Source organism: Myodes glareolus, chromosome 19 (assembly GCF_982192425.1).
Source record: "Myodes glareolus chromosome 19, mMyoGla1.1, whole genome shotgun sequence".
NCBI lineage: Eukaryota > Metazoa > Chordata > Mammalia > Rodentia > Cricetidae > Myodes > Myodes glareolus.
The window spans coordinates 5,404,600-5,420,813 of NC_142044.1; the positions used below are offsets into that span (position 1 = coordinate 5,404,600).

Below are 16,214 nucleotides of genomic sequence, written 5' to 3' on the forward strand. Positions count from 1 at the left end.
ATGTGCTTCTGGGTATTGGGAGCTGACACTTAGGGCTGGGGAGTGTCTGGGGTGGTGGAGGGGCTTAACGAGAGGGAGGAAAGCTGGCCATGGGAGCAGAGAGAGAAGAGGGTCACAGTAAAAGGACTGCTACAGAGCCAAGCATGAGACTGGGGATTGGACGTGGAGGAATGGAAGGAGAGGTGAGACCAGCAGTTAGCGTCCTTGCTTCTCTGGCAGGAGGGGCCTGTGGGTTCCCAGGGGGCGCCTGCTGGAGCTGGGGGTGGGGGAGCGGTAGGCAAGGCAAGAGCTGGGGAAGGGAGTTTAGGAGGGAAAGATCTGTAATAGGCTGCTGCAGGCACTGGGCTTCAGAGCTGGGGGCGGGGTGAAGCTAGGGATTGGACCTGGAGGACTTGAGCAACAGGTGAAGATCTGCAGGTGGCCTACCTTCTCCCCGGCAGCGACAGCGAGGGCCACTGAAACCACTGAATGTGGTCATTGTCCAAGAGCCTCAGTTCTTCACTTATGAATGGAGAAGACAGGCCGCATTGCCCCCCACAGGACTGCCAAGGGGCCACGTGAACAAAGCTTTGCACCTTGGCTTGGTGCAGGATAGCTCTTGCACGCACATTAGCAATCATTTGGGTGATAGGACTCTTAGAGGCTAATGCCCCCCAAATAAATGTCTCCCTCCCTCCCTCCCTCCCTCCCTCCCTCCCTCCCTCCCTCCCTCCCTCCCTCCCTCTCTCTTTCTCTCTCTCTGCCAAAGCTTTGCTGGGAATAAAGGAACCCGAAGGTGATTCCTGGCCCAGATTTAAGACACTTGCCGTCTAGACTCCAGATTTAAGACACGTGCTGTCTTGATTCCCCCTCATCTGCGGTTCTGGACCACAGTCACCGGACAGCGAGGGTCCGGGAGGGCGGAGCTGCGGAGGAGGGGCGGGCTCGAGCCCGGGACCCTGGCCTATTGCAGTATGCAATCTCCGGGTGTCCAGGGGGCGGGAGGGAAGAAGCGAGGGCGGTGCTCAGTGAAAGGAGCATTGATGCTGAGGGCTGCCGAGCTGGGCCAGACAACCGACCAGAGCCGGGCTCCGGCGACCTCCCTACCTCCTGCTCGGCGCTTAGCAGCCACCGCACACCATGCACCCCCAAGGGCGCACCACCTCCCCGCAGCTGCTGCTCGGCCTCTTCCTGGTGCTACTGCTGCTGCTGCAGTTGCCCTCCGAGTCCAGCGCCTCCGAGAACCCCAAGGTGAAGCAAAAAGCGCAGATCCGACAGAGGGAGGTGGTAGACCTGGTGAGTCTGAGAGTGGGTCCTGACCTAGTGCTGGAGAGGATCCAGCCGCACGCCCTGGGAGGTCATCAAAACGGCTGTTGGTGGTGCTGACCGTAGGGGTGCGCATAGGACAGCCCGTTAAGTATCTTAACTGTAGTGTCCAGCCTTGTCTGAGTCTGTGGGTGGGGAAGGAACTGGGGCATGCCTGAAGTGGAGTCTTGAAACTCCAGGGGGGGACCATAATGAGAGATCATCGCAGAGATGCTACGGGGATTAAGTGAGACGTCCCAAGACCGTGTAGTCGCCCAGGAATTTCTGGCCTCAGGAGAGGTCACGCTTGAGAGAAGTGGGGAACGTTGTGGCTGCAACTGGAGTAGATTGAGCTACTTGGCTGATTTCAAAAGCAGGCCAGAGGAAGACCATAGGTCAGCTGATCGCCTGGGCCTGCGCCAAGGCTGTGCAACGTGTCCTTTGTTGGGATTGGTGGCCACGTCTGCCTGGAGGAGAGACTGACAACCCCCACAAAAACATGTGGCCAGCTCTTTGTAACTTGAAGATTATGAGTCACTTTGGGTCATCTTCCTGGGGAGTTATGAACGACAATTTACTCCTCGATGGTCTTCAGCTCAGGCCAGGAATGGTTCCGAGGGTTTGAAGCTGGACGGGGGAAATGAAGGGTGCCAATGAGAGCCATCCCAAGGACCCCTCTCGCCTGTCCTGTTTAAAACAGAAGCGCGGTCCGGCCTTCAGCCTGTGTCTGCCAGACAGGAGCCCTGCAATCGAGCTACAGGGAAAGCAAACATCCCAAGCTCTTTCTGAGGGGCTAATCTGTGGGAAAGCCTGTTTGCATAAAGCCTTTCCCTCTAAACTCTGAAAGTCAACAAACACAGTTTTCTGCCCCATGCAAGAGCCAGCCAGCGACAGATCTGTAGTCCTTGGCACATCATAAACTACAGGCCTTGAGGCCTTGAGCCAATCTATATGGTTATCAGGCATTGTAAAACGTAAGACGACAGGACATTTGGTGATTTTTTTTTTTTTTTAAGATTTGACTTTCTTAAACTGACATTCTAGGCTAAGCTAATAAAGCAAGCTCCCTGACGACTGATTCTAAACTGGGTTCAAAAGCGCCTGGTGTGGGGGGGGGGGGACGACCTCTGCAGCTTCACACAACGTGGAGCGTTTTTGTTTTTGTCGTTGTTTTCTGCTATGATATATAATTTTGTCCCACAAAAGCACACTGTGTTGGGGCTCCAGTTCTATTTTAAGTACCTAAATTGTTTTTTTTTTAAATTATGCCACATGAGCATGGCTCATGTGCAGTTTGCATGCTATGAATGTGTAGTTAAGATACAGAACAAAAGCACCTTTCCCCCTTAAAGCTAACATTCTCGGCTCTAAAGATTTCACAGTACCTGTGGTTCCCCACAGCTCTAACCCAGCTTGGCAAAGCGTACTGTGCAGCCAGCCTCAGGTGCATCCTGTAGATTGGATTTGGTCTTGGTGACAGAAAAAGTCCACACAGTCATTAGGAAGGCTTCAGCAGCGTGTATAAAGGAACTTCTTTGTACAGGCGCTGTCAAAGCCTCCCTTTCACGCGCCCACGAAGTTCTGCCCCCTGGTGGCCAATATAAGAAACGGGGAGCGGGAGGAAATTTGAACTTCCATTCATTGTTGACTGACATTCACAGAGGACTCTAAAAATCTATTGGGTCTAGGGTTTTGAATTGGGAAAAGACAAAGTTGACTCCATGTAACATCTTGCCTGAGAGAACTTTAAAAATCTAAAATATACTAGAGAAATTTACTAGGGTAACGTTAAAGTAAGAATTTATTTGGAATGCATTGCATTTGAAAGGTCTAATTAATGGCACCCTTGTTTCCGTCGGAACTAATTCAAGGGTAGGCACGGGAAAGGGACGAAGGAAGCTCAAGTATCGCTGTTGTAGGTCAGTGGTAGACCGCTTGCCTAACATGTATGAGACTACGTTCAATCCCCATTACTGTAATATGGACACGTGCTCCCCCCCACCCCGTGTGCGTGCGTGCGTGTGTGCGTGCGTGCATGTGTGTGTGTGTGTGTGTGTGTGTGTGTGTGTGTGTAGGAGGAGCAGTCTCATGTATCCCAGGCTCGTCTCAAATTTGCTCTGTTGGGAGCATCCTGAGCTCTGGCTCCTCCTGCTCCTGCCTCCCCAGTACAGGGATTGCAGTGGTGTGCTACCAACCACGGACTTCAAGACAAGAATGCTTGTGACTATCCCCAGTTTATCCCCAGGCATTGGAAGGCTGAGTAAATGACCTGGTCTTGCATATCTAAAAAGAGTGAGGCTAGTATTAAATAAAAAGAAAATAGTTCTAGAATGTATGCATTTAAATTTTACAACATATACAAAACGAACAACAAAACAGAGAATTCTAGCTCTTACAGATGGTTTGGTTGATGATTACCTATCTGTTGAGGACAGGTAGTCACACGAAACTGGGCCACAGACCGCTATTTATGGGGACAGAAGAGGCTGGAAAAGTGCTACCCTAGTACATCTTTATTTACATCAAAATAGAAGAAGCAGATGGCAACAGTCAGCTCAGAGATAACGCAATACAAAATAATTATTATCCAGGTGGTGACGGAGCTCACCCAGCACTCAGGAGGCAGAGGCAGGCAGATCTCTGTGAGTTCGAGGCCAGCCTGGTCAATGAGCAAGTTCCAGGACAGCCAGGGCTGTTACACAGAGAAACCCTGTCTTGGGGTGGGGGTGGGGGGTTCAGGGCCTGGAGAGATGGCTCAGTGGTTAAGAGCACTGGCTGCTTTCCAGACGACCCAAGCTCAATCCCAGCACCCACATGGCAACTCACAAGTGTCTATAACTCCAGTGGCATCCTCACACAGACAGACATGCAGACAAAACACCAATGCACATAAAATAAAAATAAATAAATTTTCTCTTTAAAAAGATAATTATTGACTAAGGTTTTATCTCACAGTTCTTTCCGTAGCAATTAATCATAAGGAAGTCACTCAAAAGCAGAACAAGTCTATATGGATAAGTATTTTCATTATATCAATACTTATAGGGGAGGAGAAGGGAAAAAATATTTATAACAAAAAACAGAATTAAGCACCCAAAAACCGAGTATTAAAATTTTTGTATGTTGCAAGGAGAGGGCTGCTTGTTCATCCCGGCCACCTGCTTGCTTAGCTCCGAAATAACCACACAGAAACTGTATCAATTAAATTACTGCTTGGCCATTCTCTCTAACTTCTTATTGGCTAACTCTTACTTATTGATTTAACCCATCTGCATTAATCTGTGTATCACCACGTGGCAGTGCTGGCATCTGTCTTATGCAGAGGATCCATGGCTTCTCCCTGACTCTGCTTTCTTCCTCCCAGCATTCAGTTCTGTTTTCCCCACCTACCTAAGTTCTGCCCTATCAAAAGGCCAAGACAGCTTCTTTGTTCATTAACCAATGAAAACAACAGATGAACAGAAGAACCTCCTACACCATTTGTTTGTTTTGTTTTGAATTAATTTGGGGGGGATGTTGCAAGGGCTAGGAGTGGGTGTGGAGAGACTGAGAGGTGAGTGGAATTGGGGTGCTTGATGTGAAATTTCCAAAGGATCAACAAACAACTATGTTAAAAAAAAATTGTATGATAACAAGACAGTGGTGACACACACCTTTAAGCCCAACACTCGGGAGGTAGAGGCAGGCAGCTCTCTATGAGTACAGGGCCAGCCTGGTCTACAGAGCAAGTTTCAGGACAGCCAGGGCTACACAGAGAAACTGTGCCTTGTTATAACTTAAAAACTGGCCTGTGCCTGCAAGAGGAAAACAGAGACCAGAGACACAGGCAAGAGAGGAGGCGGGCAGGCCCCGCCTTCTAAAGGGAACTAAGTTGTAGCAAGGCGGCTGTGTAACTGATGACATTGTCAGGCCCTGAGTGCTGGCAAGTGCATCCTGCCAGGTGACTGACAGGTGACAGGTGACAGGCCAGCAGAATGTCTGATGCTAATGTGTCTTGAAAGAATAAAAAGGTATAATAATGTAAAAGTGCATTTATGGAGTATAAATGCTTGATGAAATGTGGAATTATAAGGAACAAACAGACTATTGGGGGCTGGAAAGATGGCTCAGCTGTTGAAAAGCACTGGCTGTTTTTCCGGGAACCCAGGTTCAATTCCCAGCACTCACATGACAGCTCACAACTGCCTGTCGTTCCAGTTCCAAGAGCTCTGGTCCCTCCTCTAGCCGGCACAGGCCAGGCATGCTACCGCACTCATAAAATAGTAAGAACAAAATTTAAATTAAGAAGGATAAAGCCTGGCGGTGGTGGCACACACCTTTAATCACAGAATTCGGGAGGCAGAGGCAGGCGGATCTCTGTGAGTTTGAGGTCAATCTGGTCTACAAGAGCTAGTTCCGGGACAGGCTCGAAAGCTACAGAGAAACCTTGTCTCAAAAAACAAAAAAACAAAAAACAAAACAAAAAAATCAAGGATGTGTACTGTGGGCATCGCCCGCGAAGTCTGCATCACCACCCACCTGGTATGGACCATAACTCCATACCACCATGTGCTTGAGGCAAGGTCCCTAGAGGTTAAACATAAGATGTACACACACATAGAGAGTTTGGGTCATCTGCCAAGAGGTGAATGCCAAATTTATTTAGTATATGTCAGGCTAAATACCCTTTCCCAGAGGAGAGAAGGAGCCCCTCCCAGCCAGGTGTGAGATCACGGGGTGTTGAGTGGCAGGAGCTTCCAGGCAGGGGATACCGTTGGGAACCCTGACAGACAGATAGGAGGAGATTCAGGGGGCCTGTGAGAACCCTCCTTAGCAGGTGAAATTACCATACCAAAGAGGGAAACAAGGTTCTGAACTAATCCCCTCTGGCTGGCAGAATCCAGCAGAAGAAGCTAGGCTGGTTAGTGTAAATAGTTCTCACATCCTGTGCTTGGCCTCGAGGAACAGGGAAGACAGGGCCTTATAGTGTATCTTGGAAGACAGCTAGTTAAAATTATTTATAATCATAAATAGAAAAAGACATGAAAATATGTTTTCAATTTGTGTAAGTTTATGCAGTAAAAACATATGAAGAAGTGATAATATTTTCTAGATAACCTTAACATGAGTTCTCCAGAGTAACTCTTCAGAACATGGACAAGGTGGTTTAAAGGGACTCTTGACAGATTCAAAATAAATGTAGCTGTGATCATCTGACCCTTCTATATTGTTTATTTACACCGTCATGAATGTATTTTCTTGTTTACTTATTTTGTACTGGGTGTTAAGTAAAAAATAAGAAAAGGCAGCTCTGACGGCGCAAGAAATCCAATTAGCTCAAATCAAACCAAATCAAAATGTCCATTGTCTTATTAAAAATGATGCTCTCGGGTGGCCTAGCGCATGGCAGAGAGATAGGACAGCAGGGAGCTCATGCAAACCCAAAACCACATGTTTCTCCTTTGGGAGCCCATTTAAATATCCTGTGGGAGTAGTCCTGACTCCCCCCCAACCCCCCACCCCACTCCCGCCCCAGGGAGGGGTCAGGACCTGGCATGCTGGGATTTGGAGTCCAGAGCAATCTGCAGCTCCCAGGCCAGGGGCTGGGATGGATGCCTCGGGTTGGAGGCTATGCTCCCAACTTAACACTGGGAATCAAACCTTGAGCCTTGTGCATGCTGGGTAAGAGCTCTGCCGCTGAACTACATCTCTGCACCCCATATTGACTTTGCATCTTATTTACTGTTGCTTTCCCCACTTTTCCTTGTACTGCAGTACAATGGGATGTGCCTACAGGGACCAGCCGGAGTTCCTGGTCGCGATGGGAACCCTGGGGCCAATGGCATCCCTGGTACACCTGGAATTCCAGGTCGGGATGGATTCAAAGGAGAAAAGGGGGAGTGCCTACGGGAAAGTTTTGAGGAGTCCTGGACCCCAAACTACAAGCAGTGCTCGTGGAGTTCTCTGAATTACGGCATCGATCTTGGGAAAATTGTGGTAAGCAAAGTTCAAATTATATTAAAGTTGAAGCAAAATGTAGGAGTTTTGTAAGTCAGTGTCATTTTTTTAAAAAATTTTTTTTGTTAAACCTAAAGAACTTTAAATAAAAGGATGCGAGACAATAATTTGTGATTTTTTTACTTAAAATTAATGAAGAGTTTAATAACATTTCAGGTAATTTCATAAAAGTATTTCTAAGACAGATAATCATTTTACTTAATGCAAATGCAAAAAGAAAGCATAGTGTTTTTCAGGTTAAACAATAACCAACATTCTAATCTTACCATTACATAAATTTAAATTTAGTCTAACACATCCTGCTGTAGCTTCAGGCCTAAAAGTGGAAGACAGTGTTAGTCCCAGCAATCGAGAATGAGACCACCACCATAGTTTAAAGCCAAATGGAATCCAGTCAGGTCCATAGTCAGGTTTTTGGGAAATGGCCCCAAATATCAGTTTGCACGGGCTTAAGAAGGAAAACCCATAATCCATTGCATTTCCCGTCAGGTCCAATCAGGGGCAAGCTTACATCCTGTCATCCCTTAAGCCTGTGAAACTCCGCCCACAAGTGATCAAGCTCACACGGGTACAGACGGGTCAAACAAACTTGTTCCGAGACACAATCCAGCATTGAAGGAACTGTCTGTCCTTGGGCAGGGAACTTGCAGCTCAGAGACATTTTTGTTCCATAGATCTCTGAGGCATAGTAATTAAAACTTAAAATGTAATGTTGGCTCTCACAATAGTTTAAAGACTTACCATGTGACTGGGATCCAAGCTGTGGGAACTCCATTCGTCCTTATTCTCATGCTCAGCCAACCTGCTGTGGATTCCAGGCCCAGTTAACTGTGTCAGGCATGAGGTTCATCTTGTAGAGCTGGCTTTTAGCCCAAGCAGAAAAGAGTTGGTTATGACTCTAACAATTGGTACCACTGTCGCACCACGGGGACCATTATCATCCCGGTTCACAAGGTGCACAGCTGGGTAAGACTTGATGACTCTTCTCCCTTGGCAGCATGCATGGAACCTTCCAGCATTATGAAAGCTAGCCAGTAGGGATGAAGTTTCCAGGTTAGTACTGCTTTAATTACCCATGTCCTATGTCTTAAGTCTGTGGTATCATCAGAGATAGGGAATATTAGTCATCCATAAAGAAAAATGAAAGTGTGAGATTCACAGGTGAATGGGTGGAGGTGGAAAGTAATCCTTCTCAGTGAGGTCACCCAAATCCAGGAAGACACATACTGTATCTCCCCTCTCATGGATAGATGCTAGCCTTTATCGTTGTTTGTTTTTCAAGACACGGTTTCTCTGATTGTTCTGGAACTTACTCTGGCCTCGAACCCAGAGATCCACCTGCCTCTGCCTCCCGAGTGCTGGGATTAAAGGCGTGCACCCCACTGCCAGGCCTGGATGCTAACTTTGGATCTTTATATTAGCATATTTAAATTAGGGTATAATCATAGAAGGAGTTATAAAATTAGTAGGAAGTCATGGGACTCAAGGGAAGTGAAATAGAATTAAGGAGGAAAAGGGGATAACGGAACAGGAAGGGTTAAATGAGGTGGGGAATGGGAGGGCAGGAGAAGGGGGCTCTTTGAGGAAGGATAGCTAACACTAAAAACCTTTGAAAAAAAGTCATATGGAAACCTACTACGGGAGAATCTTCCTAAAATATTTACATATACATGTATAAAAGGAGCACAAATGGCCTAGACATCATAGACTATCAAATAAAAAATCCAGTACCAGAAACCTCTTTTTGAGTTGTTGGTCAGTGGAGTCTCATGGACCTCCCCCAAATTCCAGACTCTTGCCGTTGCTCTGGGTTAGCCTCCGTAACTTGACAGTCGCGGTATCTTCTGAGTTAAAATGGAACATGTCCAGCTGGTTTTTTGCTGTGCAGGAGTGCACGTTCACGAAGATGCGCTCCAACAGCGCTCTGCGAGTCCTGTTCAGCGGCTCCCTTCGGCTAAAGTGCAGAAACGCGTGCTGCCAGCGCTGGTATTTCACATTTAACGGAGCCGAGTGTTCAGGACCTCTTCCCATTGAAGCCATCATCTATCTGGATCAAGGAAGCCCTGAATTAAATTCAACAATCAATATCCACCGTACTTCTTCGGGTATGTATCACAGCGGCAGAGTGTGCCTCAGATCTGCCTGCGGGAACGTCTGATTTCCACTAGCGTGTAAGTCTCCAGCACCCGTGTCTTAAAAGCAAAATAAATTACAACAAAAAGCCCTGGTTGTGGCGGTGTCCCGAAGCTGAAAGTCAATGACGAGTTAGAAATGACAAACACAGGCAGTGATTCTGTCGAGCGGTGGCTCAGCCTCGGCTACACAACAGGCTCACCAGTGAAGCTTGGAAAATGCCTGCCAGGGTGCCGCTTCTCCAGGAGATCGAGCTAAGGGGGGAGTTGATTTGTTAAAGTCGGCATTTAACCACTTGACTCACTGTGAGACTGATACTAAGCCCACACCTGTCTGGAGTCCTTTGGCCACAGGCTTAAGTGGATTCGTTTCTAGGCCATAAGGGGTCAAGGCATTGGGGGAACTTGAATATTGCTGGCATGTGTTTTCAACTCTCATGGTCCTGAGACTGCTGGACAGTTTAAATTGGGATCGCGGCTCACAGTTTACCTCTCCAAAGAGGTCTGAACTGGCCCCAGGTCCCCATTATTCTGATGTCAGTTGTCATTCAGATGCAAGGCCAGTGAGGGCAGAATGCTTCAGTTCTGTATTCCTGGGGGCTCAGCTGGGCTGCACTGACCTCCCTAGGGTGGAATCTGCCAGGCACACAAGCATATTCATCTCAGCCCGCAGGCAAGCCACACAGTCACTGCACAGCTTCCATGCCACCATTCACTCACTGAGTAGGAATCTGCCCACCCCAGGTTTCTTTCTCACTTCACACAGACATCCAAGGAAGCGTGTCTCTCTGCTTGCTTTAGTGACCCACCATGAAATCTTTTTCAGTTGTGGGCGAAGAACTTTGGTAAGGTGGGCTGCAAGGTGTATGTCCGCGGGGGAGAGCCCAGAGGACATGGGAGGGTACAGCATCAAAACAGAATCGAACAAAAAGCGGGCTTTCTTTTAATTACAGGAATCCTGTTAAAGGTCGGTGAGACGGTTTAGCCGTAGAAGGTGCTTATTCCTAAGACTGACGGCCTGAGTTAGGTCCCTAGGACCCATATGATGGAAGGAAAGGCCCAACTCCTGTGATAAGTGGTCCTCTGATTTCCATATGGGCACCGTGGCACAGGTGTATGCACACCCACATATACACATGATGATGATGACAGGCAGGCAGGCAGGCAGGCAGGCAGGCAGGCAGGCAGACAGACGATAGATAGATAGATAGATAGATAGATAGATAGATAGATAGATAGATAGATGATGGGTGGATAGATGATCAATAGATACATAGATGATATACAGATGATAGATGATAGTTGGATGAATAGACAGATGACAGGCAGGTGATTGATATACATACATATATACATACATATATACATAGGTATAATTTTTTGCAAAAAAGAATGCGTAAAATAGATTCACACATTGAATCACTGGCATAAGATTAAGCTAGGATTTCTTTCAACCACATAAAAGTCCTATCCTTGATTTGCATATCATCAGCTTATCATCAGCTTTACGGATCAGTGCCGGAAAGGGCTTTCTTTAAAAAGACCTGCATATCTTGATTTGGGCTCTGGTTCAGGTCTCTTCCAAAGTCGGGACGTCTTGACTGCAGGCTTCCTGTATGACTTGGTGAATTGTTCTTTGATTTTAAACCATCTCTGTCTATAACAAAACACATTCTGGTTTGAGAACACTGCCCATTGAGGAAATAGCATAGTAATAATGTATCTGCCTTCAAAAATATTTATGTACCGGCTTCTTAAGATAAAGGGACCTTTATTATGAAATCCCTATCAGATACTAGACTCTTTAGCTAGCTTTCCATCAAACAGGATTATGATCTGATGTTCTACAGTAAGTGCGGAAGGAATGGTCTTGCTTTTGTTCTAAAGAGAGTTGTGACGGCTCTATTTGCAGTGGAAGGACTGTGTGAAGGCATCGGTGCTGGGCTGGTGGACGTGGCCATCTGGGTCGGCACCTGCTCTGACTACCCTAAAGGAGATGCTTCTACTGGATGGAACTCGGTGTCGCGCATCATTATCGAAGAGCTGCCAAAATAAGTCCTCCGAAGCTCCCGCTCCCTACCTCTTTTATTTTTAAAACCAAACCTTTGAAGGGTTCATTTAAATGACGTTTGAGAAATCACTTTATGTACCCAGCTGAATGAAAATGCAAAGTTAAATATGTTTACAGACCGAAGTGTGATTCTCACATTTTAAAGCCTAGCATTATTCATTTTACTTCAACCAAGGATGGTTTCAGGATTTTCTCTCAGTACTTTTTCATAATTCTGTTCTTTGAAGCTTTATATTGGAATGTCACTGTGATCTTTAGTATTTCTTATTTCCTGCTGTCAACTTTTTTTAAAAAAAAAAAACATAAAGGTTATGTCATTGTACGAGCTGTAAATGTTTAGAATTATTTTGTATCTGTTAAGTAAAATGTTTCAAACAGCTTTAATATTCTTCTTCTGTTTGTTTGTTTTGTGTAGCTCTGGCTGTCCTGAAAGTCACACTGTAGATCAGGCTGGCCTTGAACTCGAAGATCCGCCTGCCAATACTTTCCAAGTGTTAACCATGCATGGCAACTTTAATATTTTTAAACTGAAGATTTTGCCACTGAAGTTGAATTTCTAGTACTTAATGTATGAGAAGTTGAACATAAATCTAAACTTTAAGTATTCATTTAACAAGTTATGAAACTGTAGCACATGGTTCTGTATCTTGAGGGATATGTAGAAGACATAAGGGTGTTTATATGTCAGGAACCTAACAGTATTTTAGAAATTTTATCTTACCATATCAAAAAGTAAAAACATATGGCTCTGGCCTCAAACTACTTACCAATCAGCAGAAAGGATAAGACACACACACAAGTGAGATTTTTGAAGGAGGTTGTAGAGTTCAAGGTGGAAGTAATTTCTTTGAATCAAGGTGATCAGAGGCGTTCATCAAGTCAGGGTCGATGTGAAGGAGATGAAGTTCTGGGCTTGAGTTGGAAGGAACTCAAGTTTAATTTACTAAGAAGACCCAGGAACAAAGACCAGCTCACTGCTGCTCAGACTGTGGTAGCTACAGGGGGAAGGTCCTGTAAGAGATGAGTGACTTTAGCTCTTGGGCAGGAAATCTACAATAGGATCCCAGAACGCCTTACATGGGAAGCAAGGCAACTGTGAAAGACAACACAAAAGGACCCAGGGATTCAGCTTGAATTGCTTCCTACTGGCAAGGATGGCGTGAGCATCAATAAAGACAATGATTGCAATAGTCTGAAAAATATCAACCAAGACGATATAATAAAAATTTATTGTGGAAATTGTGAGATGCCAACAAATCAACTTGTATTCAAAACTGGGAAATAGAACCAAACACTTTCTTTATACAAATTATGTCTCTGAATAACCAAATTATTTATGAATGAAGGAATTACTCCTTTTTAAAGTATATGTAGTCCAATGAAGCAAATTCAGGCAGCAACAGCAGCAACACTCCATCTGGTACTTTTGGTCTAGCAGATCGAATAGCTGTGAGTGTTCGTGGCAAACAAATGTTCACTGGCAATTTTAGAAAGCATTAGTGGAAGAATCAAAGATAGGATTTATAGGGTTGAAAGGAAAACTTTATTTATTTATTGTACAGGGTTTCTCTGTAGTTTTGGAGTCTGTCCTAGAACTCTCTTTGTAGACCAGACTGACCTTGAACTCACAGAGATCCACCTGCCTCTGCCTCCCGAGTGCTGGGATTAAAGGCGTGCGCCACCACCACCCGGGCTTGAAGACAGCTATTTTCTGAAGGAGCATCTGGCTTACTACAGTCGGTGGGCCCTGGTAGAAACATCAAGTGATCCACGTGGCTTGAGTTTTCCACTATGGCCTCAGTGTGGACACATCTCTTAGGCTAGTGTCTGTGGGAAAGCAATCACAGAAGGGCTAAGAGACAGAGCATGGGAGCTGCTGGGAGCAGAGCACGGAGGTCATTTTGCCCACAGATCTCCAGAGAAACCAGAAACGTTAAGCAGCAGGATTTCTTTCCAATGGGAAAGATGAAAAACCTGTTCTTCTATCCAGAAAGTTGAGAATTGAAAGTGATAAATAGCCTGGTGATCTGTGTCATCTGTTGGGCCATAACAAGCTCTTACAACTAAGACTGGAGGTGGCTGGTAATCTAAATGACCCTGATAGCCAGAGGCTTCCACAGGCTCCCACAGCCAGGACCAGTGGTGGCTAACAGCCCAAATCACCTCTGCTATCTGTACGATGGAGACCAGGATAAACCTTTAGGTCCTTAAGCAAATACTGGTAGCCTATCTCTAGAATGCATTTTCTTGGAGGTGACATGTACCCTGAGTTGAGTTTCAATGTAATTATGCTTCTTTGTACACAGGGGATTGTATTACACCAGAAAACTTTTTCAAATTGTACTGGGCTTAGATACTTTAGGAAAAAAACCACCTGTCATTGGACTCCCCAAAGTCTGATCCAGGTTGACAAAGTCAATCTGCACTGGGTTTTCATTCTTATCTCTTGTGGGGTTTGCTTCCTTTATGACACCTGCAGGGACTCCCACAGGAAGTACAGAGGCACAAATAAGATGCATGAGCAGATATCATGACTATAATCATTAATGTGCACGGAGATTTCAGGACTATAATCATCGATGTGCATGCAGATATGACTATAATGGTCGATGTGCACATAGATATCATGACTATAATCGTCGATGTGCACATAGATATCATGACTATAATCGTCGATGTGCACATAGATATCATGACTATAATCATCGATGTGCATGCAGACATCATGACTATAATTGTCGATGTGCATGCAGACATCATGACTATAATCATCGATGTGCACAGATTTCATGGCTATAATCATTGATGTGCACGCAGACAGGCTCTGCTGACCAGAGCCCAGCTCCAGCTCAGGGAAGGCTGCTGTACAGCCACACAGCTGAGTGCAGGGAGGCTGTAAGTTCCTGTAAGAAAATTCTGGTTACTGCAAGCAGGAAGGGAAACGGAAGCTAATAATAGGTGTGCATTCATTACAGGCACCTACCATCTGCTGCTTAATCCCTCAGAAATATAAGACTTGAAGTAACCCAAGACCTTGCCTAGTTTCTACATGTTACCTAACACATTTCAGAACACAGCACAAAGGTCAAGCAAATCATTTACTTCCATGCCATTTTGCAAGTGCTTGACTTTGTTGACAAAGTGAATAAATATCATCTTCAGAATTTTATTTTCCATTTAAAATAGAAATATTCAGCCAGTTGGTGATGGCACATGCCTTTAATCCCAGCACTTGGGAGGCAGAGGCAGGCATATCTCAGTGAGTTTGAGGCCAGCCTGGTCTAGAATGAGTTCCAGGACAGCCAGGACTATTACACAGAGAAACCCTGTCTTGAAAAACTAAGAGAGAGAATAGAAATATTCTGAGAAAGGGAGAGGAAGAGGGGGAGAAGAGGAAGAGGAGAGGGAAAGGGAGGGAGGGAGGGAGGAAGGGAGGCAGAGGAGGGAGGGAGAGAGGGAGGCAGAGGAGGGAGGAAGAGAGGGAGGGGGAGGGAGGGGGGAAGGAGGGAGGGAGAGAGAGAGAGAGAGAGAGAGAGAGAGAATGAATGAGAATAGAAATATTCCTTGCCCAGTACCCAAGAAAAACTGATGACTCCTGAGCTCGGACATACTCTTTAGTTGGCATTTTTTGATACGGTGGAAACAAAGATACAAAACTTAAATGATCAGGTCTTGAAAGTATATTCTCAAGTGGAATAGCCTCTCACAAGGCAAGGCAGCCATCAATGGGTCCCATTCTCTGGTACACACATCTCAACTACTGGCTTGTGTGTTGGCTGTGCCCTTATCTTGAAAAGCACCCCCCACCCATCGTGCTCTGGTTTTCCCTTTGCCAACCTCCCCAACTTCCACCTTCTCCTAGTCTGTTATGTTTCAAACTATAGTCCTTAACCTTCATCTGCTGAACTCCAAGAAAGATCAATACTCCCTCAGCTGCCTGCAATGTCTCTTCAGGGTCTATAATCCTATAACACAAAGTTACCAGTGACATCAACTTTCATCCTGCTGAAATATTTTTAGGGTTAAGGACACTCTGGGTTGGACACGCTGTGGTCCAATCCATCCCTCTGTAGTGGTAGGCTAAGGTTGTACAATCTATTCCTCTCTATGTAGATCAGGTTAGCCTCACCTCAGATTTCTGAGTGCTGGGATTGAAGGTGTGTGCCACCAGGCCCAGCTTTATGTTACAGGTTCCTTAGAGCACTCCCTCCTCCAGGTCACTAAGAACCTCCCCGTTGGGAATCACTAGGACTGACCTAACACCATTTTACAGATAAAGGCACTTTCAACAGAGGAGAAAAAGTTTGTCTTAGGTCAAACAGAAAACCAGAAAGACAAAATTGGAAGCCTGTCTGGCTCTCCAACCTGTGCTCTCACCGCACTGCAACGGCCTCTACTTCAATTTGCTCTCCTCTGGTCAACTCAGTTCCTGCTCCAGGGCCTCCTGTTCCTCACCTGTCCTTCTTGTAATGCCAACATCACTCTGTTGCGGTTTGTTTTAAAGCATTCATTGCCCACAACTATTCTACATGTGTTTTTAACACATGAATCCAACTGCCTTGCTTACTATGTCATCAGTACCCCGAACTCCTGACAGAGGTACCTCCATGTTGCTGCTGAATGTAACTAGCTCTCACAGAGCCCTGTATCAGCCTACGTGCTGCCAATCATTTCTTATGCAAGCTTACATGCTCTCAGAGGACAGGAGCCGTCTTATTAATTTAGAGCAC

General features: G+C 45.8%; 1 protein-coding gene across 2 annotated transcripts; it reads left to right on the forward strand.

Annotated features, from left to right (window-relative positions):
• The first annotated feature begins 1,010 nt into the window (after window positions 1-1,010).
• Window positions 1,011-11,868, forward strand: Cthrc1 (collagen triple helix repeat containing 1). Of its 2 annotated transcripts, none has more exons than XM_087898744.1 (4): window positions 1,011-1,230; window positions 7,039-7,260; window positions 9,170-9,386; window positions 11,326-11,868. In XM_087898744.1, exons 1-4 carry the CDS (start codon window positions 1,120-1,122, stop codon window positions 11,466-11,468), a joined length of 693 nt encoding a protein of 230 aa, XP_087754870.1. In that variant the 5' UTR covers window positions 1,011-1,119; the 3' UTR covers window positions 11,469-11,868. The 2 variants fall into 2 exon arrangements, with proteins under 2 accessions (XP_087754870.1, XP_087754869.1); XM_087898743.1 differs by having other exon boundaries at window positions 1,012-1,275.
• The last annotated feature ends 4,346 nt before the right edge of the window (window positions 11,869-16,214 follow it).